The 26,252-nt window shown below is 41.3% G+C and overlaps 1 protein-coding gene across 1 annotated transcript in view; it reads right to left on the bottom strand.

The window, feature by feature from the left end:
- The window catches only part of MUSK (muscle associated receptor tyrosine kinase), a 214,889-nt gene that overhangs the window by 36,831 nt on the left and 151,806 nt on the right, over positions 1–26,252 (bottom strand). Inside the window, exons 14-15 of the mRNA XM_089674715.1 lie at positions 25,414–25,609; positions 11,037–11,228 (exon numbers count right to left, since the gene is read on the bottom strand). Coding sequence (XP_089530841.1) covers positions 11,037–11,228; positions 25,414–25,609 — 388 coding nt within the window. The remainder of the gene's footprint in view (positions 1–11,036; positions 11,229–25,413; positions 25,610–26,252) is intronic.

The following is a 26,252-nucleotide window of genomic DNA, read 5'->3' as shown; positions in this document are numbered from 1 at the left end:
GGGGGGGCGCTTCATAGAATGCATGAAGGTAAAAAACCTTGAGCCTTTAGAACCACTTTAAGGCTTATGTGAGATTTTTAGCTGTTGGTTTTATACCTAGTTTAACAAACTATGTTCTTTGGGTAAACTGGGTACATTTTCTTATGTGCCTGGACTGTGCACATAGATCTGTACACCCAAAAATATTTTTAGAGACCAGTATCTGTCTGCAGTAACCAATTGACAGCTATATATTATTTTGTCAACCCCTAGGCTACCTTTTTGTATTGGTATCTTTTTCCCTTATTTTTTTATATTATATCACTCACATTATCCTTATTAAAACTTTCCTGCCGTTGGCCAATTTTACATTGCTATGTTCTCTCTTTTATATTTATATTTATTTATATTTTTATTTTAAAATCTTTATGCAATTACTAAGAAGTAAATGAAAACAGTGAGTAGGACTTCACAAGACAAGATAGAAAATTATGTAACTAGGTATAAATCGTTCACTAAACAGTATGTTACTGAGTAGCTGCCTCAACACGCTTAGGCCTTATACAATAAACTGCATAAATAGATAACATATTTTTTCCTTCTTTTTTTGTTGAAAAAAGTGTGTCTCTGCCAAAAAGCATTGGATTGATTAAGCAAAGTCAGCTGGTGTATTCTCATCAAATTATTTATCTTTCTCAGTCAAAGAAGTAATTTCTGCTTTGGCAATTAGAAAATACTTTTGAGCTTTGATCTATTTGGGCTCCATGTGATAAGCTGGAAAGAAATATGCTTGCTTTGGCCTTCACATCTCTTAAAATCTGGAGCTCAGTTTGGTTTGAGTTATTGATGCAGAGTCATTGTCAGGTCATTCAATAGGTACACCTGTTGCTCGAGTAATAGGTCCATTATCTAGCACCAGGCTCAAATCCATGTTGTATCTGACTACGCTTGTTCACATCCTGCTCTGACCTTTTGCCTGTCCCTCTTTCTGATATAGCCCGTCAACTGTGTACCGCCTGGTTCCATTAAACATTTTCTAAGTGCCTATCCTCCAGGGGCCAAAGTGCATGCAACACTGTCTCATTTTCCTAGGTGCTGTGGATGTTGAGTTAAGGTTGGTAGCATGCCCCCTCAAAGGCTTTTCAACCACACTGCTTACAAGGGGACAAATAGGAAATGAACACTGGTTGAAAGCACTTGTCTTTGGCCCTAGGCACATATCCATGACAAGTGGCATCACTAGGCATGCAAGGAGAGAAGGCATGTCAGCTAGACTTCTAGGAAGGAAAAATAATCTATCAAAGGCAGGCACCCACACAGCAAAGCTGTGCCTGTGTTCCTCACTCAATTCAAATCAAGTACTCACTCACTCAGGCATGTAGGGATTACTCCCAGTGACACAATTCATCCCCCCTTCCTGCCTCTACAGTGTAATGGGCCACTGCATCCTCCCCATTGGACCCCAGACACAAAGACATGACTTGCAGTCATTTCCTTTGTTACACCCCCTATTTGTCTTTTCAAAGCAGTGACAGGCTCAGTTAGATCCATCACCTGGTGATTCAGCGTCATTGGTTGGTAGGATGCATATAGCTAAGCCACGCAGCCTTATGTGTTTCCACGGTGTGAGTGGCACAGCCACCAGCACCATAAGAACCAATAATGTTGTTTGGCCATCCCTCCCACACAATGGCATGCATGATGTGTTGTCTGGTCACCTGCATCCTAGAAACCAATGGTATTGGATCACCGAGTCTGTCACTGCCTAAAGAGACAGAAAGAAGGTGGAAAAGGAGAACTGGGTGCTGGTTATACAGTCATGTGCATCAGGCCGTGAACAATTTAAGGTAATTGTAAGTCAATGTCAATGAACAACTGAATAGAGCAGCTGATGATTGCTTGAGCTCAACAATGGTAATGCCTACAAATTAGCTTTTTACTAGAGAGGTAAAGAAAAGTATTTTCACATTAAAATATATAAGACTGTTCTTTTTTTAATTAATCTTTAAGGTCTCAGACCCTAATCAACATACAGACAACTCAGAAGATCCATCATCTAGGAAAGACATTTTTCTCTCTACTCTCATGTACAAGGCATTTAGCCACTTTTTTTTTTAGCTGCAAGGCTTCACTTTTCACCTTGTATCAGGGAGGAGTGAGACATCCCCCTTGAAGCATCTCTAAATATTTCCTCCCCCTCCTCACTGCTAGCACCCCAACCCTTCTCCTCATTTGCCTTACCTCTTGCAGTCATAGGGCAATCTACATGTTGGGGGAGGGCAGGTTATGGCCTTCTGTGTATAATAATGGTGTTGACTTTGACCTGGTCAAGATAATGACAGCTGGGCACCTGCCACTGTGGTGTAGCACAGGTCACAAAAAAAGGGGTGCTTTTGCAGTCCAAAAAAAAGTTGCTATGCTCCCTGGAAAGAGTGCATTAACAGTTTAAAAAAAAGGGTTGATATGAACCCTTAAAGTGGAACTTTAACTAAAAAAAAAAGGATTGATATGAACCCTTAAAGTGGAACTTTAACTTAAAAAAAATTGAAAAGACATACCATGCATTAAACTTACCTGCCTGTCTGCACTATACACTGTGCGCAGCTCAGTGTAGAATTTTGATAATGTCAAGATGACTGAACATCAGTGTGATGTCATCTTGCTCCTACCAATGGAAACAACCAGGGATTAATACCCGGAAACCACCAGGCTGAAGATGTCAGCAGCTGGCAGGTAGCTCTGGGACATCGCAGTGCTGGAGAGAATGTGAGTATTATTATTAATATTATAGCTCCTTTTGAGTCTAGGTTCACACCTATGCGTTTTCGGTTGTGTTTTGCATTTTTCAGAAACGCACAGCAGTCCATTTAACATGATTTTCTATGAGACAGGTTCAAACCTCCGTGTTTTCACCCGGTACGTTTTTTGGAAAGGGTCAGGGACGTTTTTGGTTCAATAGACTTCAATGAAGATGTTGCAGATAAGCATGTAGTGCGTTTTTGACATGTTTTTGATGTGTTTTGCGTTTTAATCTGCCCAGCAACAAGTTGGAAAAAAAACACAAAACGCATCAAAAACACATGTGCAAAACTGCAAAACGCACTGCAAATAAGCACTGCAGAAATGGATCAAACGCAAACTGCATAGGTGTAAACCTAGCCTTAAGGAAGAGAAGGAGGAAAAAGGCACATGAGCAGCACAAAAAATGTGACTGCTTTGTGTTGAGGAGCAGTAAGAGGAAAAGGGCAAGAAACATTCTATTAGATTATATAGGAGGGGATACAGAGCAAAGAAATGAAAAAAAGGGCTGCTATGAGCACTTGAGAAGGAGAAAAAGTGCTCATTAGCAGCACTTTGCTTGGGAAAAAAGAAAAAAAACCTGTTGTGCATTGTCCAATTTGTATGAAGTTAAGGGCTTTAGCTTTTTCTTTTTAAGAGTAAAATTTTCTTTAGCTTTTAGATCTGTTGTTGCTCCCAATTCCACCATTCAATTCAGGCCTATTACCGCTAAATAATTAATCAGGTATCATAGCCAAAACTCAATTTAAATCTAAATAAACCTAAATAAGTCAATCCGTTGTAATTAATCATATAGGGGCGCTGCCACTGCTGCATTTAAACCAAATGTACACATCCAAACTATCTGATGCTAGAATACGGTGTCACTGATGCTCTCCATGAGAATTGTACTTTTCTATAACATCACAAACGGTTTAACCCTTTCACTGCCACTGACATGGCATAAGTAGGCAGCAGCAGATGTACAGTGTGTAAATCTGACAAGCTGACTGTCATCTGTCAAATGGAAGCAATCAGGTGTACACTGCCCAATCACATCCACACACCCCTGGTGCATTTCCCTCCCCCATTTTCCCTTACCACACCATCTTGAAGCTCTCACATTGAAAGGGGAAAACTGACCATGTTAGGACAGATCTGTTTCTGTGCGAAGTGTAGTCAGAAAGCAACAGGGAGGGAGGGGAATGGACACCAGGTATTTCCTAGCAAAAGAGAGTGTAGATGCATAAGGTGATACATGTAGTAGTTAGTTTATATTAAAAAAAAATAACAAGTACTTACGTATTAATTTTAAGCCTTACATACGCTTTAGGATTTGCCTCCAAAGACTTCAGCAGTATTTGGTTTAGTGCTTGTTCACACCAGCGACTGGTGTGCACTGTAACCCGACTGAGCTCAGTATTGTTTACGTCCGTTTTTTATCCATTTACATTGGTTTACGTCCGTTTTTCATTTGTTTAGATCTGTTTACATCAGTTTTTCATTCGTTAATGTCCGTTTTCATCTGTTTACATCCCTTTTGGGCCTTTTACATCTGTTAACCTCTGTTTTTCGTCCATTCCAGGTTTTTTTGGCGGAAGAAAAATAGGGTTTTCTTCCATTCAAAAAAAAGGATGTTAACGGATGCGGACATTAATGGAAGTAAAAAGATGTTCATCTGTTTACATCTGCAAGTCCATAGAAATGCACAGGGGTCCATTTTTCATCCGTAAATGGACAGATGAAAAACAGACATACGGAACGCCTGTGTGAAAGGACCCTAAACCTGTATACATGTATGTTATAGATCAGAGAAAGGAATAATGAGTTATCTTTCTACACAGGATTCTCAATTTTTGGACTGCAAGTTGGGTTTGATGAACCCCTGCAAATCCAACCCAGATATATTCACTTATCTCTAGTCTTTAAGGCGTTGGGAAAAATGTTATGGAGAGTGCAGAAAAAATAGAGGTAACTTCTATTTCAGATTTGACATTTATACTGTGAAAATCATATGGAATTTTAAAGTAATTTCACTTCCAGCCCAAAGCATAAAATAAGATTAAATGAAACGTGTTCAAGGGTCCAGTTATCACAGCAAATTTATTTTAGATAGTCATCCTAATGTTGGAATTGATACAGAGGCTTGTTCTCCCAACTGATATCCTTGTCAGAGTTTCTGGAGGAAGAGGAGGTCAACCATGGGACTAATAAAGCAGAGTGCCCTTACTGTGCTACTGTAGTGTCTAAAGGTTTGGTTTGTTTTTACTAAAGACTTTGTACTATAATGGTCCTTGCACACGGGCGTTCCGTTTTTTTTTTCATCAGTTCAGTCACATTTTTTCAAAGAAAAAACTGATGAGTTTACATCTGTTTTTTCATCCGTTTACATCCATTTTTTCATCCGTTTTTTCATCCGTTTTTCATCCATTTTTTCATCCATTTTTCTTCCATTTTTTCATCCGTTTTTCATCCATTTAAATTGGTTTCCATCCATTTTTAATCCGTTTAGATCTGTTTTTCATCGGTTTTCATCCATTTACATCCATTTTTGGTCCGTTTACATCCGTTGACATACGTTTTTCGTCCGTTACGGTTTTTTTTTTTTTCAGAAGAAAAATAGGGTTCTCTTCCATTCAAAAAAACAGATGTTGACGGATACAGACATTAAGAGATGTAAAAAGATGTTCATCTGTTTATATTCGCAAGTCCATAGAAATACATGGGGGTCCATTTTTCATCCGAAAACGGACAGATGAAAAACAGACATACGGAACGCCCGTGTGAAAGAACCCTAAACCTGTATACATGTATGTTATGGATCAGAGAAAGGAATACTGAGTTATCTTTCTGCCCAGGATTCTCACACTACCTGCAAAGGAACTGGCTAGAAGCCAAGCCTGCATCAACATTGGGATGGTGTTGTGAAAAAGGACACCAATCTGCCCAAATATGAAAGGCATTAGGGCTGGTTTCAATATGGCAGAACCTCTGCCATAGAATATCAGTCATTATGGCTGGTGTGCTGGGATGGTACTATTCAAGATCAATTATTTTCATCCTATTTCTAAAAAATGAACAGCAAATAAAGCCATTAATACTAAAGTGTAGTGGCTACATACATTTTCATTTTTCGGACTTTTCCCTTCATCTATACATGGTAATCTTTCAAATAACACACTTCCTGTCCCTTTGTGTCTACATTCATTTCTCTAGTGTATCTATGGAGAGAGTCATGGATTTTACAAGCCTGGACTTAAAACATAATAGTAATAACACATGTTATGGGTGTTAGCATGTTGCATTGCCATTCATTTTTAAGGCAACACAGCACTACAGCATAACGCATGGTAACACAATATCACTACATGGTGTGCTGCACCAAAAAAAATGAAGAATTTCCATTTTTTAGACAATTTATATGTGTTGGAAGCTAATTCAAAATGATTCCCTAACACAATGCATGTTAGCAAATGACATATTGTGTGTTAACGTACATGCATTAAAGTGTTACTAAACCAACAACAGTAAATGCAGTCTGTATATGCAGTAAAGCATGCTTGTTATACTCACTGTGGAACCTAAGGGGTTAATCCTCTGCATTGTGTAAAAAGGCTGTTTGGTTTTGATTCTCTACCCCTTCTCTTGTTCAAATGTCCACTTGATAAGACAGATTGGACCAGGGGTGGACTGACAACTCATGGGGCCCCCGGGCAATAGGGGATCATGGAGCCCCTATGTCCTCGCCCCTCCTTAAATACAGAGAGACACATGCAGGGGCGGACTGACAACTTATGGGGCCCTCGGGCAATAGGGGATCATGGGGCCCCTATGTCCTCACCCACACTCAAAAAAAGCCTATAAAATGTACCAGGGGCATTTCATGGGGCCCCCTACTGACCCAGGGCCCTCGGGCAGTGCCCATGTGCTAGAATGGCCAGTCCGTTCCTGGACTGAACCCGTAGCCACATGCACATGCTCAGTTTAGTGTGTATTGCTAGAGGGGTTATTTTTTTACTGGGGAGAGTGCATGTGATCAGCACAAGGCCAATCAGCACTGTCCAGACAGAGGGTCAGGGGTTTTGCATCCTCCTAGAGCAGAAAGAAAACTTCTCCTACAGACCAGATAGAGTGAATGCAGGTTCCTGGGTTTAGTAACACTTTAACACAATACATGGGAACAGGCAATTGTGACTGAGCCTTTAAGCAGTATATGTTTATCAGCTGCATGTTGGCCAATTAGTACTTCCCCTTCAGAGATTTAATAAATGGGATGACCCTTATTTCCTGCATTGACAAGCTTCTTGACTATATGCAGGCTGCAAACAGCATTAACAGAATGCTGCTGGATGACATATTATTGGCACTTAACTCAGAATTACGTCTCAGGAGGCAAAATGCTGCACTAGAGGAGAGAAGGAGGTTGCTAACTTTAGCAACAAGAATGTGTTTAAAGTAAGACAAGACAAATATTTTAATAGGAGCAGAAGGAGATGATTTGACTTATGCTGATAGATGTTGTACTTTATAGACATGAACATATGGTCAAATGGTATTAAAATGTAAATCTGAGATAGACATAGTGCATATGTAAGAGAAAAATGTAAAATGTATGTCTTGCCATCGTTTAAATAATACACCAGATGTTTTATATACTAGGAGAGCTATTTAAAGTTTGAGTTCCATATTAAAGGGGGTTGCTTGATTTAGAAGATTCCAAATTATTACAGAAAGGTGCATCACATCCTGAGGTCTCCTCTTGACCCTGCCCATGGAGCATAAGTGACATTATGATGTTAGATTAGATGATATTAGATTTCACTATCAGGCAGCGTTGGTAAGATTTTTCAAAGGTCCTTCTTCCTTCTAAAAATTTACTGTAGCAAAAAGCAAGGGAAGTTGTGTCTATCACTGGCCCACTAACACCCTTCTTGTGTGTAAAAAGAAAGTCAGAAAAAGAGTATTCTTCCGTTCCTCTGTCTATCACTTGGTTTACTAGAAAACAAACACGGGCTGTACTGTAAACTCTATAGTAAAATAGTAAAAGTGAGCGCTATCCAATCAGCAGCTAAGCACTTAAGGCAACCAACATAGACCTTACAATAGAATAGATAAGTTAGTGCAGCGCTAAAATTATAATTCCAATCAAAGAAATAAATAAATAAATAAAAATGACGATAAACTGGTAATAAAAGTTCAGTATAAATGACAGTCTGTGTGATTCTAAGGTGCCAGGTGACTGGTTAAATTCAGTGGTGGTGCTCCATGAAAAATGGCAGAATTACGCACTCACCAGATGCGCAATAGTTATATGCATTAAGTATCACATCCAGGGTTTCCTCATCAGATATGGGTCTGGTCAGGGTTAAGGTGGTCCTCCCTCAGGGTAGTAGTCAGCAAATGCCCAGTAACAAATTACTCGGATCCAGGTAACCAGAAGTCCCTTTAAGGGATGGGTAGAAGAGGCTGCCTGCTTACAGGATAACTTCTTTCTCTGGATAAGACTGATGGATAGGCAACTGGATCACAAAAAACGGGCGCTGAGTGCTGGTATCTCCTGAGAGCCCGTTTTTTGTGATCCAGTTGCCTATCCATCAGTCTTATCCAGAGAAGGAAGTTATCCTGTAAGCAGGCAGCCTCTTCTACCCATCCCTTAAAGGGACCTCTGGTTACCTGGATCCGAGTAATTTGTTACTGGGCATTTGCTGACTACTATCCTGAGGGAGGAGTACCTTAACCCTGACCAGACCCATATCTGATGAGGAAACCCTGGATGTGATACTTAATGCGTATAACTATTGCGCATCTGAGCCCATTTTTTGTGACCCAGTTTTCTAACATCCCCTCCTGGTGGGAAAACACTTAGATACTCAGTCACAACCTTTGAGGGTTACTGTCTGGACCCATCCTTTCTGCACCATGCTCTCTCCAAAACTTATTCCACTCTGTGTAAACCACCAGAAGGCTATGTACACCTTTCATACAAAGATGGGAAAGGGACTTAGATCTGTCGTTTACAAATCCACAGAGAAAACGGATCTTGTGACTTTGCACATTGCTCCTCAATCACCAGTAGACTCCAAGGGGTTTATTTACTAAAGCTGGAGAGTCCAAAATCAGACTCCCTTCTGCATAGAAACCAATCAGCTTCTAACCCAGCAATGGGCAAACTATGGCCCACGGGCCGTATACGGCCCAGAGGACCTTTTAATCCGGCCCACGGAGCTAGGCTCCCGCTAGGCTCCTCTCACAGTCCGCCCTGAAGACCGGTGTAGCGTGAAAATCTGTCTCCTATGAGGATCTGTCCCCCTCGACGTATCTGCGCATGTGCCGGAGATCGCCGATCGGCTGCTAATGCCTGAAACTGGCACATGTGCAGATACGTCGAGGGGGACAGATCCTCATAGGAGACAGATTTTCATGCTACACCGGAACGGCGCGGGAACACGGCGAGAGGAACGCGCGGAGCAAAGGTAAGTGAATTGACACAGGGGGGACTTGGGGACTTAATATGGGGGATGAATTAATATGGGGGATGAATTACTATAGGGGGGATGAATTACTATATGGGGGATGAATTACTATGGGGGATGAATTACTATATGGGGGATGAATTACTATGGGGGATGAATTACTATATGGGGGATGAATTACTATGGGGGATGAATTACTATGGGGGATGAATTACTATATGGGGGATGAATTACTATGGGGGATGAATTACTATGGGGGATGAATTACTATATGGGAGATTAATTACTATGCTTACTATGGGGGAATATTACTATACTTACTATGGATGACACATACACATCATTCATCTACTCTTGGTCCGGCCCCCGGGTCCAATATATGAACCCATTGCGGCCCTCAAGTCAAAAAGTTTGCCCACCCCTGTTCTAACCTCAGCTTGTTCAATGAAGCTTTGGCAATGAAACCTGGAAGCTGATTGCTTTCTATGCAGAAGGGAGTCTAATTTTGGACTCTCCAGCTTTAGTAAATAAACCCCCAAGGGTCAAGGTATAAAGTGCTAACTCGATGGTACAGGGTACCTACCCTTTTACACAGTCTCTCCGAACTGTTGGTGTTGCCAACAAGATAATGGAACCATGCTACATACTTTCTGAATGTGTCCCCACATCCTCCACTTCTGGGACTCGATTCGGGACCTTATCTTCAAATTGACCAATATATGCTTGGAAGACAAACCCGAGAACTGTGTACTCCATTTGACCTCGCTCTCGCAGCGTAGATACAAGAAATCTCTTCTGATACACTTACTAAATGCTGCAAAACTCTGTGGATCACTGTGGTGAATGAACTTAGCAAAAAGTAGAAAAGTTCTGTAAAATTTCTGTACTGTATTATTGGCACAAATTCCAATATTCCAGTGACTACAATGTCTATGTGTCCTCTGCACTTCCTTAGCAACAGCCATCAGGGACTGCATTGGCTCTGAGCAGCTGGAGTGGACTATATGGGCTGTGGCGTGGTGGCCCAGGCACAGGGGACCCAGCTGCAGAATTTTTTTTAACTCCCCTTCCTTCCTCCATCCCCCCATTTTTTTCTCCTTCTTCCACCCTGCTTTACTTCTTTGCAACTTTTACATATATATGGTAGGATGTAACACTTGGCATGAGTCAGATAGCTATTTACTACTAGTACCTGGATCACTGTCGTGAAACCAGGTTATCCTTTTTTTCTAGTTATGCTAAAGTTCTGTTTTGGAAAATGAAAAGAAAAAAAGTGCATAGACAGGACCTTGACCAAGAGGTTACATTACATCATAATATCAATGTGCACAGCTATACCAGGCTACTCTCTCAGAGGGATTCCCCCCTCCCTCTGGGTAGGCAGTCTCAATCTCATTTTATTCTTTATCTCATGCCAGGTATGATTTTTCCTTATTTGCTGTTTGGTACGTACAATGTGCTGTAACTCTTCACTACAAAAACTGTAATGTGAGTTGTACCTCTGTGTTCGGTATTCCTATTTTTTTGCTGTGAGATTTACTGTCTTGCTTACACAATAAGAATTTTTACTATTAAACAAAAAAAAAAACTTGCTTTCTGTTATATATTTTACATAAATGGTAACAAAAAGAAAACATCTGAAAAAGTGTATCCTAAACCACTTATTTTCCAATAAGTCAAGTTTTTGCTAAGTATCCTTGTGGTTGGGAACAGTAGGTGATGCCCTGTATAAAATCCACTTCATTCAAAGGGATAGAGTATGGAAACACATGATACATAGGTACTGAACAATGAATGCATAGTTACCTGGCTTGAAAGACTCTCCCAAATGCTCCTTCTCCTATGTCTCTGACATATTCTATATTGTTCCTAGGATATTCAAGGCTTATGAGTTTATGGTTAAGAAGCAAAGGCATTCTCTGGTACATTGGGTTTGGATGTAATCTGTCCAGGACGAGCTCAGAAGGAAGGGCTGTTAGAGTTGGGACAGCGGATTCCCTAAAAATAAATGAAATTTACTGTCATTAACAAAGAACCATTTATTCAAATTTTCATGTGTAGCTAGAGGAACAAAATAATTCTAGAAGAAATCTTCACATCCTGCAAAGTATTGAGATATCAGCAATCAAGAGGATTTGTGGCTGTATAAAACACAAGGCCGCACAGGCTTTTAAATATGTAGCAGACCTCTGATGTGATCTTCAATCTAAAGTTTTGTTCTAAGTAAACTTTAACTAAACTTAAACTACTAAAATAAATATGGAGGCTGCCTTTTCTGAGCTTCTGACCATGCTACTTGCCTGACTGTTATGCTGACCCTTTAGTTTCAGTACTTTGAAACAATGATCCGGATAAAGTATACAGTTCCAGAAATGTATAGTAAATTCAGCAGTCCTTAACTGCTTACTTGTTCTGGGTTAGGTCAGAGGTTTAGCATGATATCCAGACATCTAGCATTTGCAGAATGAGATGACATCAAGCTTTTAATGTTCTCTCAGGAAAGGTTTCCTTCAAATGAACTCATATCTAACAAAGGAATCTGTTGACTGTTGCCCAAAAGTTCACGATACATGGAAACTGCAAGTGTTAAAATTTTGCTAGCATTTGCAGTATTGCAAAAATAATAGCTCTTTATAGTGAACCTGTGTGTTTGGTTATGCAGAGCAACATTTCACATTAGTGCCAGTCCACTCTGCTACCTATACTTACCTACACTTTACTCTGCACCAATCTCTTCACCTGTTGAAGCAAGAAGATGGTCATATAGGGCTGAGGACATATTCTTTTTTCCTTGTAACAATGCTGGGTGCACCAAATCACCAAGCATCAGTGCTGTCATGGCAGAAAATACTGGGTATTGTTTTTTTTTTTTGCTTCCCCAGGCAAAGGGAGTGATGATGAAGCAAAGAAAAGGTGAGTAAGTAACTACAGGGGTGTCATCAAAGTGAGCCTGATGTTTTGCACTTCATGGGTAAAGTGCAAATTCAGTTTAAATTAGAGTTTCTGGGTCCATGTAAGCCCCTTTGCCAATAGATATACTATTGCATAGTGTGGATTTATACCCATAGGGCATGTTTATTAATAGCAGGCACATTTAGGCTTATTATTTTTGCCTGGGTTCATTTGCAGTCTGCAGTTGCTCTATACATTCAAAGAAGATTTGCATTTTCTTGTTAGCAAATGCAAATGCTGGCATAGGCAAACAAATATTTCAGATTAAAATGTTCACTTCCGGTGCAGTGTATATAGTGGTGAATGAGCAAGCGCAAGCAGGATCTTCACAAATTACTGATAAAGTCAACAATTAATAATCGGAATAAAGCAAATGTTAAAAACATATTGATGCTAGCAGCCTTAATGTTCATTATATTTTATATGCTGAGATACAGTGGATATAAAAAGTGTATACACCTCTGTTAAAATGTCAGGTTTCTGTGGAGTAAAAAAATTAGACAAAGATAAATCATTTCAGAACTTTTTCCACCTTTAATGTAACCTATTGTAACTCCCTCCTCATTGGCGTACCTAATCGCAGGCTCTCCCCTCTTTAGTCTATCATGAATGCTGCTGCCAGACTCATCCACCTTACTGACCATTCCATATCTGCCATCCCTCTCTGCCAATCCCTCCAATGGCTTCTCATTGCCCAATGAATAAAATTCAAAACATTAACAATAACATATAAAGCCATTTATAATGCTGCCCCAAATTACATCATCAATTTTGTCTCCAAATATCACCCAAACCGTCCTCTCCACTCCTCCCATGCTCGTCTCTAGCACTTCTCCAGAGCCTCTCCCATCCTCTGGAACTCTCTACCCCAATGTATCCAACTATCGCCCACTTTTAGGCAATCTCTGAAAACTTATCTCTTCAGGGAAGCCTATCCTTTCTTCATCTAATACCGGAATCTTCTATTCCTCCTATCATTTCATCCCCCACAGTTATTACCTTTTGTACCACCAGCCCCTCCCTCTTAGAGCTCCAAGGAGCAGCCCCTCCCTCTTAGAGCTCCAAGGAGCAGGGCCCTCCTAACCCTCTTGTATTGAACTGTATCATCGCTGTATTGTCTCCCTTTATTTTGTAAAGCGCTGAGCAAACTGTTGGCGCTATATAAATCCTGTATATTAATAATAATAACCTATAAACTGTGCAACTCAGTTGAACAACAAACTGAAATCTTATAGGTGGAGGAAAGTAAAAATAAAAAACTAAGATAATATGGTTGCATAAGTGTGCACACCCATAAACTTATATTTTGTTGAGGCACCTTTTGATTTTATTACATCACTTAGTCTTTTTGGGTATGAGTCTATCAGCATGGCACATCTTGACTTGGCAATATTTGCCCATTCTTCCGTGCAAAAACACTCCAAATATGTCAGATTGCAAGGGCATCTCCCGTACACAACTCTCTTCAGATCACCCCACAGATTTTCGATCGGATTCAGGTCTGGGTTCTGGCAGGGCCATTCCAAAACTTTAATCTTCTTCTGGTGAAGCCTTTGTTGATTTGGATGTATGCTTTGAGTCATGCTGAAAGATGAAGTTCCTCTTCATCTTTCTAGCAGAAGCCTGAAGGTTTTGAGTCAATATTGACTGGTATTTGAAACTGTTCATAATTCCCTCTACCTTGACTAAGGCCCCAGTTCCAGCTGACGAAAAACATCCCCAAAGCATGATGCTGCCACCACCATGCTTCACTGTTGGTATGGTGCTCTTTTGGTGATGTGCAGTGTTGTTTTTGCGCCAAACATATCTTTTGGAATTATGGCCAAAAAGTTCAACCTTGGTTTCATCAGACCATATCACATTTTCCCACATGCTTTTGGGAGACTTCAGATGTGTTTTTGCAAAATTTAGCCCGGCTTGGATGTTTTTCTTTGTAAGAAAAGGCTTCTGTCTTGTCACTGTACCCCATAGCCCAGACATATAAAGAATACTGGAGATTGTTGTCACATGTACTACACAGCCAGTACGTGCCAGATATTCCTGCTGCTCCTTTAATGTTGCTGTAAGTCTCTTGGCAGCCTCCTAGACCAGTTTTCTTCTAATCTTTTCATCAATTTTGGAGGGATGTCCAGTTCTTGCTAATGTCACTGTTGCACCGTATTTTCTCCACTTGATGATGACTGTCTTCACTGTGTTCCATGGTATATCTAATGCCTTGGAAATTCTTTTGTACCCTTCTCCTGACTGATACCTTTTAACAATGAGATCCCTCTAATGCTTTGGAAGCTCTCTGCGGACCATTGCTTTTGCTGTAGGATGCGACTAAGAAAATGTCAGGAAAGACCTACTAGAACAGCTGAACTTTATTTGGGTTAATTAGATGCACTTTAATGATGGCAGATGTGCATTGACTCCTATTTAACATGATTTTGAATGTGATTACTTAATTCTGAACACAGTTACATCCCCATTTATAAGAAAGTGTTCACACTTATGCAACCACATTATTTTAGTTTTTTATGTTTACTCCCCCCTAAAGGATTTCAGTTTGTTTTTCAATTGAGTCATGCAGTTTATAGGTCACATTAAGGGTGGGAAAAGTTCTAAAATAATTTATCTTTGTCTCATTTTTTACATCACAGAAACCTGATATTTTAACAAATGTGAGTAGACTTTTTATATCCACTGTAGCTACCAAAATACAGTTTTCTAATAAATGGGAAATCCAGATGAGTGCCAAATGGTAGCATTTGCCACATGAAGGAATCCTGCAAACATACCTCAAAATTATAACAAAAGATCTGATGGAGACCTGGCAATAAATAAATGACAAACAAATGACCCCTTTATAATTATGCTACTGTATGTTTTTCTGTACTGACAGTAAAGAATTACATAATCAGCAATAATTCCCATCCAACAATGAGTTTATTACTATGAACAACATCTCAATGGAGATTCTGGGTAATGACACAATTACAGAAGAATGCACCACGCATCACTGTGTGACTACAACAGCTCAAAAATACGTATTCATAAATTTATAAATATATTTTTAATTAATCTATCTAATATGAGAGGTCTTTAAAAAGTTTCCACACTTTTATATATATATATATAATAGAATTAAAAAAAGTGCAGAAACTTTTTGAAGAACCCTCGTATGTTCACCCTCAAGATAAGGAGAAACTTGCAATGAGTTGCAACGTACAACTCTTTATTGATTATAAATCAAGGTTAAAACACCTAAAAACATTTAGGAATAATGCAACCTTTTTTCAGTTACTAATGCTGGCCATAGGTGATTTTTTTTTTTCAGTGGACCGAATGAAAAAATAAAAGAAAATTTCTCCATTTACACAAACATGGTAGATGGAGGAATCCCCCCTGCCTGGACATTGTATGCTGACAGTGGTACTGTCAAAATACATGGATCAGCAGCTGAAGCCGATTGGCTGCAATCACTGATCAACAAAGGTTTTCCAATTGGTTATTCTGTTGAACAGGGCTGGCCACACACTGATTAAAACTAGGCCATTCCCTGCTGAACTGGCAGAAATTTGATTAATCTATGACCACCTAAACTGACTGATACTTTATTTGTCCTAGAAAAAAACACAAAAACATATTGTTCCTCCTATGTAATATCAGGATCACACTTCAGAGCCACACGTCTTTTAATGTACCACACACATAGAAGGGCTTAGTCCAGCTGCTCACTGAATGACTCGGATTTGTTGTGAAGCAGTTGGGAACAGACATTCCTGTCATTTACGGTAATTACAGCACTTATATGGCCAGCATTTGCTATGTCTTATGAATGATCAAAATTGTTTTTCTCAAATGTATAGTAACTATTCAGATAGTAATAAATCTTAAAGAGGTATTCAGGCTTACACAATACTCTTTTTATGAAATATAGATATGGCAGAACTGCCCAAATATAATATATGTGCTAATAACTCACTAAAACTGTCAGGAGCAATGATTTGAATTACACACAAGGGTCCTACCTGCTTCACCTACTTTGACCTGCAGCATGAAATGACTAACATTCCTAATGAAAGCTCAAAGCTCAGAAAGTAATATGTAGGGACTGGGCATAAAACACAGAAGTGAGTGCTATAGGTGGCAGCGCTGAAATCAATATGAACTCTACAATGCAATAAAGTGCAATACATTCAAAAACCAGCGAGAAACAATAATGATGTTACTCTTCAACTTTTGTCTTTAAAGTGAAGATAGTGCTAATTAAAGTGACAGGTAAATCAATACTGATAGATATATAAAGTGACACAGTGTAAATAATCCTCTTTAAAGTGATTACTAGTACTGATAAAGTGACAAAGGCCATATGTATAAATGATAATAAACGTGAAGTTCCAATATAAGATCTTAGAGGTGATCCTCTTTCTATCTTCTAGTGATATATAAATAATAAAATTGCGCACTCACCAGATGCGCAATAACGTTACGCATTTGAGAACACAATTTCTCAGTAGGTCAGCTGGATCCTCTTATGGACATCTATATCCTGGCATGGATTCCCCTCTGGATCATCAGTAGAATACAGCACTTCTCACGTCCTTAAATGGCTCTGTGGGTGGTAGGCATCCGTACACATTTCCTGGGAAGATGCCGCGAACAAACCTCCCGCCCCGGAAGTGATCTCTGAGCTGTGGCACAGATACGGATGCCTACCACCCACAGAGCCATTTAAGGAGGAGGTGAGAGGTGCTGCATTCTACTGATGATCCAGAGGGGAGTCCATGCCAGGGTATAGTTGTCCATAGATGTAATATGTAGGGACTCCATGGCTTCCATTGTTGCCCAGTGAGACTAGTGAACATCCCCACACATCTCTTTCATTTTTTTATTCGTAAAGCAGAACTCCAACATTACCTTTAGTCATGCATAGTTGTACAGTCTCCTCTCCTGTATTGAAATTGCTTACTCTGATTATACAGCACACTGTAAACTTCTCACATCATGCAATAGAAATTGCAGCAAGTCAGACAGAGTTCACCTCAATTCCTGGCTGATGGATGTCCAGCATCCTCTAGACATTTCTTTCCCAGCCTTATTGTCCATGGCTAGCCCCCTTTATTTTCTGGATTTCAGTTTTTTCAACCACAGAAGCTCAGCATCAAATGAGGGCAAATGTGTGAGGGCAGGTGTGATTGAGTCCCTAACTAACATAATATGCAAATCAAAACTCATCTCTTTGATCTTCAGATGAATGACACAGAATATATACAAAAGTAAGAATGCTATCTTGCATCAGATCATTGTTTCTAAAACTCTTTGTATATTATTATTGTGCCAGAATAACTATTTTTTGACAGCTGCTGTATTTATACATATGCTCTATGTACTTTGAACAATTTGGGGGGGGCTTATGTAGCCATCCAGTGACTACAACTGGTTTAACATCCTATAGCTATTTAAAGTGTATGTATTGGGGGAGGGGAGTGGGAAAGGTCCCTGGACAGTGTCCCCATTGTAAGATTTCTAGTTACCTCTTGTCTGGATTTTCCTTAATTTCATTCCTGGTGGCAATGGTCACCAAGATAAATAAAATGGTAAATCTCTCCAGCTGGGCTACAGACAGCAACACAAAGCTAGACATTCTAACTCTTCCCCACTCTATCCAAAAAACAAAACAAATTTGCTTAGAGAATTAAGTGTGAGGGATTTCACTTTTCAACTGGTCACAATCACAAATGGACACAACCATGCATAACTCTCCTACTCCTATTAGCATAATAATTTTACCTTTCCTCCCTCTTCACTCTCCTCCTCTGTCCAATCACTGGATCCAGACCCTACACTTCTCATTCTTCCCTAACTGAATCACTTTCAGACTATTTGCCGATCCTAGCTACAACAAGTGACGCTCCAGATTACAAAATGTTTGAGACCAAAAACTACTCAATGCTATATTTTAGAGATAAACCTGTGGAAACTGAAATTGAGTAATACATCACTGAGAAAGGGAAAAATAATCACGGAGAGGCAGCGGAGATCCCTGGGGACATCTCCCAGACCTGGGAGAGGGGCTCCGGGTAATATTTCTGCCCTCCGTGGCGGTGGATATCTGCGGCCTGGTGCGGCCGCTTGGGCCGGGGCTCCGGCGCCTCACATCCACACCCGCTGCCATCCGGGTGGTGGGGGATCGTCCAGGGACATCCGAGGCGCCCTCTGCATCAGCTGGATCTGTGAGAGGGTCGCCGCTCAGTGTTGCCACTCCCCACTGCGGCGGGCAGCTGTGGCCTGCACCATCTGACGGGGCCTTCCTCTCATCCGGTCACAGTGAGTAAGGGGGGACGGGCTGACAGTCCTCAGGTCCCCCCATTGCGATTTGGGGACTGGGTTTCACAGCTGCGGCCCCAGACGCCATCTGCCTCCGTTGCAGCGGCCCCTGTCGGGCTCCGTGGCCTACTGGAGCCCTGATACTGCTCCGAGGGGTGTTTTTTTGGATTTGCCCTGGAGGGCCCTGTGCTTGATATTGGAGGCCCTCTGCTCCACGCTCTGCATCCCTCTCAGGCCCTGGGGTGGGACCTGGTGCTGTGACCCTGCTCCTGCAAGATATAAAGTGGTTACTGCGGCCTGTGTCCTCTCTGCCTTTTCACGGCCTGCTAAATATTTTTACAATATAACGTCTTCGCGGATGACCCCGACAGCATTCATGTAACTACAACTTTTAATCTATTTTGGGCGTTATAGGTCTCCTGGGGTTATTTTCTCCATTTCTTATCCAATTTTCAGCTGATCACCCCCAGGAGACTCCCTGTATGCCGTCCACCAAGAAAAAAAAGGGACAAGCTCAAAAGTCCCTCACGACATACCTACTTAAGGCACAAGAGCTTTGCAGCATGTCTCCAGTGACTACAGAACGAGCATCCCTGTCCGATCCCACGCAGGATACCATAGCTCCTTCCTTAGCCCTCGTCAGTGAAAATACACAGCAACTCACAAAGGGGGATCTGGAGTCTTGTCTGGAATCTATGTACACCAAGTTGGCCACCAAATTCCAATCAGAATTGCATAAAAGCACTAATGTTCTCTCTCAGGAAATAGCCACATTGGGCTCCAGGACCGACCGCTTAGAAACCAAACACGATGAACTTAGCTTAGCCTATGGTGAACTTTCCAGAGAGCATGACCATCTACAAATGGCTTTTTTACAATTGCAGGCGCAGGTAGAGGACCTAGATAATCGCAACCGCAGGAATAATTTGCGAATCGGGGGAATTCCGGAGTCTATATCTGACCTCTCATTAACCACAACCAAGTTATTCAAGTCACTCCTTCCGGATCGCGACCCTGGGTCTTTTGCCTGTGACCGCATCCATAGAGCCCTGCGCCCTAAACCTCCTAATGACAAGCCGCCTAGGGATATTGTCCTGTGTATGAAGGATTTCCTGACCAAAGAAGACATACTTAGAGCTGCTCGTAATACCCCAACAATCTCCTTCGATGGCTCGGTTCTACAAATCTTTCCAGATGTTTCCCCGGCCACGTTGGAGAAACGTAGAAAAATGAAGGAAGTTACCACTGCCCTGTTCTCAGCTCGTATCCGCTACAAGTGGGGCTTCCCTTTTAAGCTGATAGTTCCACATAATGGGAGCACATATATAGCCACATCCCTTCTTGAAGGTAGGGAAATTTTGGCCAAATTGGGCCTGGCGGATGCCCCGTCACCTCGGCGTCCACCCTCCACCCCTCGTGTTTCTCCCATTTGGCATACTCCATCTCCACGAAGGGATAGAAGGAGAGTCAGACAAGCACCGGGCTGACAGGACCATTTTCACATGCCTGATACCCATTGTTTTGACGGTCCTTGGTCCTGCCTATTGTATATTATGACTTTGACAGGAACTGGGACACAGGGATTTTGCTCTTTATCTCTTACACTGTCAGGATATGCATTTTTGTGGTCACTGCTCTGATATCTTTGTGGTTCTGCGAACTATGTGTGCCTTGTATTAATAGCTGGACGAGTTAAGTTTTACAAGGGTCTGCGGGCCCTCTTAATTACGCCCATTAAACCATGGTCTCACAACTCTTGGACTCGTTTCCCCACCCTGCCTCCTGACATGGCCGGAGGTGTTGCCGCCCGATTGAGGGGTGACGGCTCCGTTTTCCATGTTTTACGGAGACAGGGTCTGGGCCCATTTGGCCCGTTAATGTCTGAATTTTTTTTTTTATCGGGTATGGTAAATTTCCTGCCTGATCCATGTTCTTTAGTTACCCTCTCAACTGTAGGAGCTATTAAAGCTTCGTTTCTATTGTTTTTTGCTCATTCTCTTCACAAAACTTTAGTGTATGACGTTGGTATTGTGCCGGTCTGTGGACGTCACGACCCCCATGTTGGGGTCTGGGGGTCCCCTAGGCTGGTACTGCTGCAGGTAGATCTGTCTGATGTGGACCTGTGGGTCATCATGTCTAGCCAAATAATTTTAGGAGATATCTCTCCAGTGTGTATTTTTACGCTGATAGTGTCAAACTTTGTTTACTATGGTAATTCAATGTATCTTGCATAATGTCCAGGGTTTCAATTCGCCAAATAAGCGCAAAACAGCCTTTCTTCAATATAAGCGTCTAGGAGCTAAAATTATATTATTACAGGAAACACATTTTGCAGCCGCAAAACACCCAACATATTTTCATAAATCCTATAGGCAGGGGTATTATACCCTACATTCCTCCAAGAGTAGGGGAGTAGCCATCTTTCTACATAACTCATTCCCCTTTGAGGTTCAACATGTGTATCGTGATCCGGACAGTAGGTTTATCATTCTTAAAGGCACCCTTTCCGGTCGAGAACTTACGATTGCTAATCTTTATGCACCGAACTCGGCACAATCTTCCTTCTTTTCTAAATTTTTTGGTGCTCTGGATAGGTTTTTATCCCCTCATCTATTGGTGGGTGGTGATTTTAATCTAGTGGCAAACCCTCTTTTGGATCGTAGCTCCTCCTCACACTCTTCCCAAGCTTTCCCAAAATCCCTTACCAAGAAACTGGATGCCCTCCAGTTGGTGGATGCCTGGAGAGCGCACAACATGGGAGCCAGGGATTACACATTTTATTCTCACCCACATGACTCTTATGCCAGATTAGACTATATCTATTGTACCCCGATTTTACTAGCTAATTCTAAGACAGCTTGTATTCACTTGAGCCCCTGGTCGGATCACAATATCTTGGCTTTATCTATCACATTTATAGGATTGGCACCTACTCCCTTCTCTTGGAGACTTAATGACTCTATGCTAACTGATATTGACTCTCGTCAAGAGGTGGTTACATCTATCCGGGAATATTTTCAATCTAATTCAACCCCTGATATATCCTCGGCCACACTATGGGTAGCCCATAAGGCGGTCCTACGAGGCCGACTTATCTCCATGGCTTCATCCAGAAATAGAAAACATTGGCAGCAAGTACTACTTCTTACCCGAGAATTAGAAGCACACTATAGAAGTCATGTTGCTAATCCATCTCTCCTCAATAAACAGTTATTGTCCCAAAAACGCTTAGAACTGAATACCCTGCTTTCTCAAAAGACTGAAAAGGCCCTCCGCTGGTCGAAGGCCTCGTTCCTATTACATAGCAACTCAGCATCTACCATGTTTGCAAGGAAATTGAACCACTCTTTGCGCCCCCCACACGTGTATAAACTACGCACTAATTCGGGTACTATCTCATCTCTACCTCAGGAAGTCTTAGGTATTTTTGAAAACTTTTATTCTAATCTACTAGCTTCTCCGCAGTCAGATTCTGTTCCTCCATCAGACTCATGGCTGGATTCTATATCCCTCCCTGCTCTTACACCTTCTCAGATTGCCTCCCTTAATGCCCCCTGCACTTTGGAGGAAATAACTTGTGCGATTAGTGCGCTAAAACGCTCTACTGCACCGGGTCCAGATGGATTTACCGCTAGTTATTATAAGCATTTTGCCCCCACGCTGGCTCCCTATTTGATAACTTTATTCAATGATGTTTTGCAGGGGGGTAGGTTCCCTGAGGAGATGCTATTGGCTAATATGTCCCTAATACCTAAACCACAGAAAGACCACTGTTTGCCACAAAACTATAGACCAATCTCAGTAATGAATAACGATCTGAAGATATTTAGCCGTATTTTGGCGAACAGGTTGGCCCCTATCATCTCCTCTTTGGTTTCTCCAGACCAGTCGGGTTTTATTCCCGACAGATTTATTACTGATAACATTCAACTCACTCTAAATGTTATTCAAGATGCTAATTTACATTCCAAAGAGGTTCTGTTGATGAGTTTAGATATAAACAAGGCCTTTGACAGTGTTCTTTGGCCATATTTATTCTCCCTGCTAGGGAAAATGGGCTTTAGTGACGGGTTTTTGGCAGGCGTGCACGCCCTATACGACTCTCCTAAAACAAGAATAAGGCTTCCTGGTTGTAACTCTGACTTTTTTACATTGGGTAGAGGCACCCGCCAGGGTTGTCCTCTTTCACCCCTTCTATTTGCGCTGGTGTTGGAACCTTTGGCATTGGCGATCAGATCACATTCGGATATTTCTGGTTACTCATTATTAGTTTCACATTTTAAAATGAGCATGTATGCCGATGATGTTATGCTTTTTCTTACTAACCCATTGACTTCATTGCCTAATTTATGTGCTGTATTGAACGATTTTGCCTTAGTGTCAGGTCTCACCGTTAATTTTACCAAATCGGTGATTATGCCGGTTAATGTTCCTGACTCCCTAAGTGCATCTCTCCGTAGCTCTTTCCCATTTCGTTGGGTCAAGGACAGGATCTCCTATCTGGGGATTAATCTCACCCCTAGATACTCGGATATGTTTACTGCTAATTATCTATCATGTGTATCACGTCTCTCTACTCTATTGAAGATTTGGCATGGTTATCATATTTCCTTTCTGGGTAGAGTCACGGCGGTTAAAATGAATATTTTGCCCAAACTGCTTTATCTTTTTAGATCACTGCCAGTTCCAGTTTCAAAAACGTTTTTGGATCACTTTCAGTGGACTGTTAATAATTTTATTTGGGGAAATAAGCATCCACGTTTTGCTTCATCCATTTTGTACCGCTCACAACGGACGGGAGGTCTTGGCCTCCCCAACTTTTGGCTATATTACCTCTCTGCTCGTTTTGCGCAATTATCACAATGGGCTACTATTAATTCTCAAATCCCATGGATCAAGTTTGAGTCTCAATCAATACGCCCATTTTATTTACCGGGAATTCTATGGTCTAAAATTTCCCCCCGCTCGCTTACTTTTCATAACTCCATAGTGACTCATTCGCTGACTCTCTGGTCCAAATACAAATCTAAATTGAATCTAGTCTCTCTTACCCCCCCAGGTGTTTCATTTTTTGGTGACCCCACTTTTGTTGTAGCTTTTTCTTCCCCTCAACAGTTTCGTTGGTGGTATGATCGATCCTTTATCAGATTATCGGATTTTCAAAGAGGAGGATCTTATATTACCTTTGATATGCTACGTGTGTTGTTTGATGTTCCTCTTCGCGAGTACCTTCGCTACCGACAGATTAGACATTTTTTTAATTCACACTTTGGCCTTATGCCATCTTCCCCGATTTCTTTTTTTGAACGTATCAGCCGTGACTCTCCTAGGGGTAGGGGTCTTATCTCAGATCTTTATCACCAATTTTTGATCTGCCTTTTTCATACACCCCCCTCTTATCGACAAAAATGGGAGGAGGATTGTGGTATCACTTTTTCAGAGGAGGATTGGGATTCCATGGTGGATAATATATGCAAGAGTTCTAGATCTCTTTCGGTTCGTGAGACAGCCCTTAAGGTTTTAACCAGATGGTATTACACCCCATCAAGACTACATGTATTGTTCCCACAAACGTCCCCTTTATGTTTCCGGGGCTGTGGACTCACAGGTACTTTGGTTCATATATTCTGGGATTGCCCGACCATATCTTTGATTTGGTGTAAGATATCTGAGGTGGCTACCTCACTGTCGGGTACCCCGATACGATTATCCATACAGACCTGTTTATTGGGGGCCAATATCCCAGGGGTCTCTGATGCCAATCTGAGATTGATACATACATTATGTATTGCCACCTTATGGTCTATTGCCTTACACTGGAGGTCCAATGCTGTACCCTTGGACTCCGTTTTACACAGAATTGATACTGTAATGCTCATGGACCGCATTCATTATACCCTACTGGATAAGATGCACTTATATGATAAAAAATGGGAGTCATGGAGAGATTGTAGACACTTATTGCATGTTTAACAATATTCTCAGTAAAAGTTGCCTGACATGTACTGTTGACGGATGTATCTTTTAGCTTATCTTATTGTTCACGTATTTCATGCACTCGTAATTTACTTTTTTCCTTTTTTTTTTTTTTTCTCTCTTTCTTATGTTAATATACTTTTCTGTATTGTACATTTCAAAAGTGCCTTGTTTTCGTTGAAAATAACACTTGAAAGTGTGCTGTTGTTTTACAGTCTACTTATATTCAATAAAATCGTTTGTAAACAAAAAAAGAAAGGGAAAAATAGCTGGACAAGTAAAATGCTGCTGATCTCTGAATTCCCCACCACCACTCTACCCACCCACCCCTGCTCTTACCATCCCCCCCAGTCTGCAGCCTCTTCCACTCCTATTATGCTGCCCTACCTTCTCTCCACTCTGCTAGCCCTTTCCAACCTCACTCACCATTTTGCTGTTGCTCCCACAACCCATCTCTTCTCTCTTTCCAGCTTTCTTACCACTCTGATGCCCCCTCTCTTTGTGCTCTGCTCACTCATTCTCACCACTCTTCCCCCTTACCACTCTGTAGACCCCACACTCTTACCACTCTCCACCCCCCCCTTTCCACTCTGTAGCCAGCCCCCACACTCTCCCCAGTCTGCACTCCCACACTCTGAGCATCACCAGTCTGCGCTCCCACACTCTGACCACTCTACCAGCACTTTTTAACCCCCCCCCACCTCCACAGCACATGGCCATGCCTGTATGCACCCTTCTCAAACTTACCAGCACTGCTTTACTTGCCACCACCTCATTTCACATGCTGTCACCACCACAGCTGCCCCAACCTTGCCAGTTGAGGAACTAAAACATTTTTGCTAGTTAATTCTATATGGAAAGATTCTTCTCAAGTCTGTCTCAAGTGCTGAATGTGAGGCATAGTTTGTTCATACTTGAATTATAATAAATAATTAGTAAATACCTGCTTATATTTTTCATTTTCTTCTGTCTGCGACAGCAAACGAGGGCAACAGCTATCACCAATATCAAGGCAGCAAAGCTGGAGATGGCAGATATGATAACTGTCATGGAGTGTGCTGGAGAGAAGGACGAAGACAATGATGGTATAGCTGGAGCTTCAAATGCTGTTTTGATAGTTGCCGGTAAATGAGGTACACCTTTGAAAAGTAATACAATACAAGTGTAAGACTGATATGTAAAAAATAGTGTGTTGTGTTTTAAATAGCCATCTGAACTAGCAGTTTAGAATTTTTGGCACTGATAGAAGAAATAGTCCATCTGAAAGCAATTCCTTTGCTAAAATAGATGTTCAAAGTAAAATTAGCCTTGCAAAGAAGATAATCAGTGCTCACCTCTTCCTCTACCAATGCTGTAGTGGCAAAAAATGTTCAGAATATTTTAAAACCAACACTTCCAGGAGTGGCAGTTTCCTGGTCCCCCACTGTGCTCTTTGGTTCCTCCCGCAGGCCCCTAAATTATTTCAGGACACAGTAGTGACATAGGGCCAGTGCAGTGGGGGACCAGAATATAGCCATTGGTTTCTCTTTACTGCAGCAGAGATTGGTGGTACAGGTAGCAGGGAGGCCAGTATTAATTATCTTCTTTGTAGGGAAACCTTTATTTTCAACATGCATTTTACAGCAAAGTTTAATAAAGCTTTAACTTAAAGCAACACTTACAAAAATTATCTTAACTATTCCTAACAATACATTAAGCCCTGCCCCCATCATTAAAAAGCCCAATCCCAGAGCCTTAGCAGACTGTAGATAGTTTGTTGAATGGCATGGAATGGTACTGAGA

This window comes from Staurois parvus, unplaced genomic scaffold (genome assembly GCF_062004578.1).
Source record: "Staurois parvus isolate SC_StPar_1 unplaced genomic scaffold, SC_StPar_1.0 ptg000012l, whole genome shotgun sequence".
Lineage (NCBI taxonomy): Eukaryota > Metazoa > Chordata > Amphibia > Anura > Ranidae > Staurois > Staurois parvus.
The sequence above is the reverse complement of the archived record's forward strand: the minus strand, read 5'-3'. Positions and strand labels throughout refer to the sequence as shown.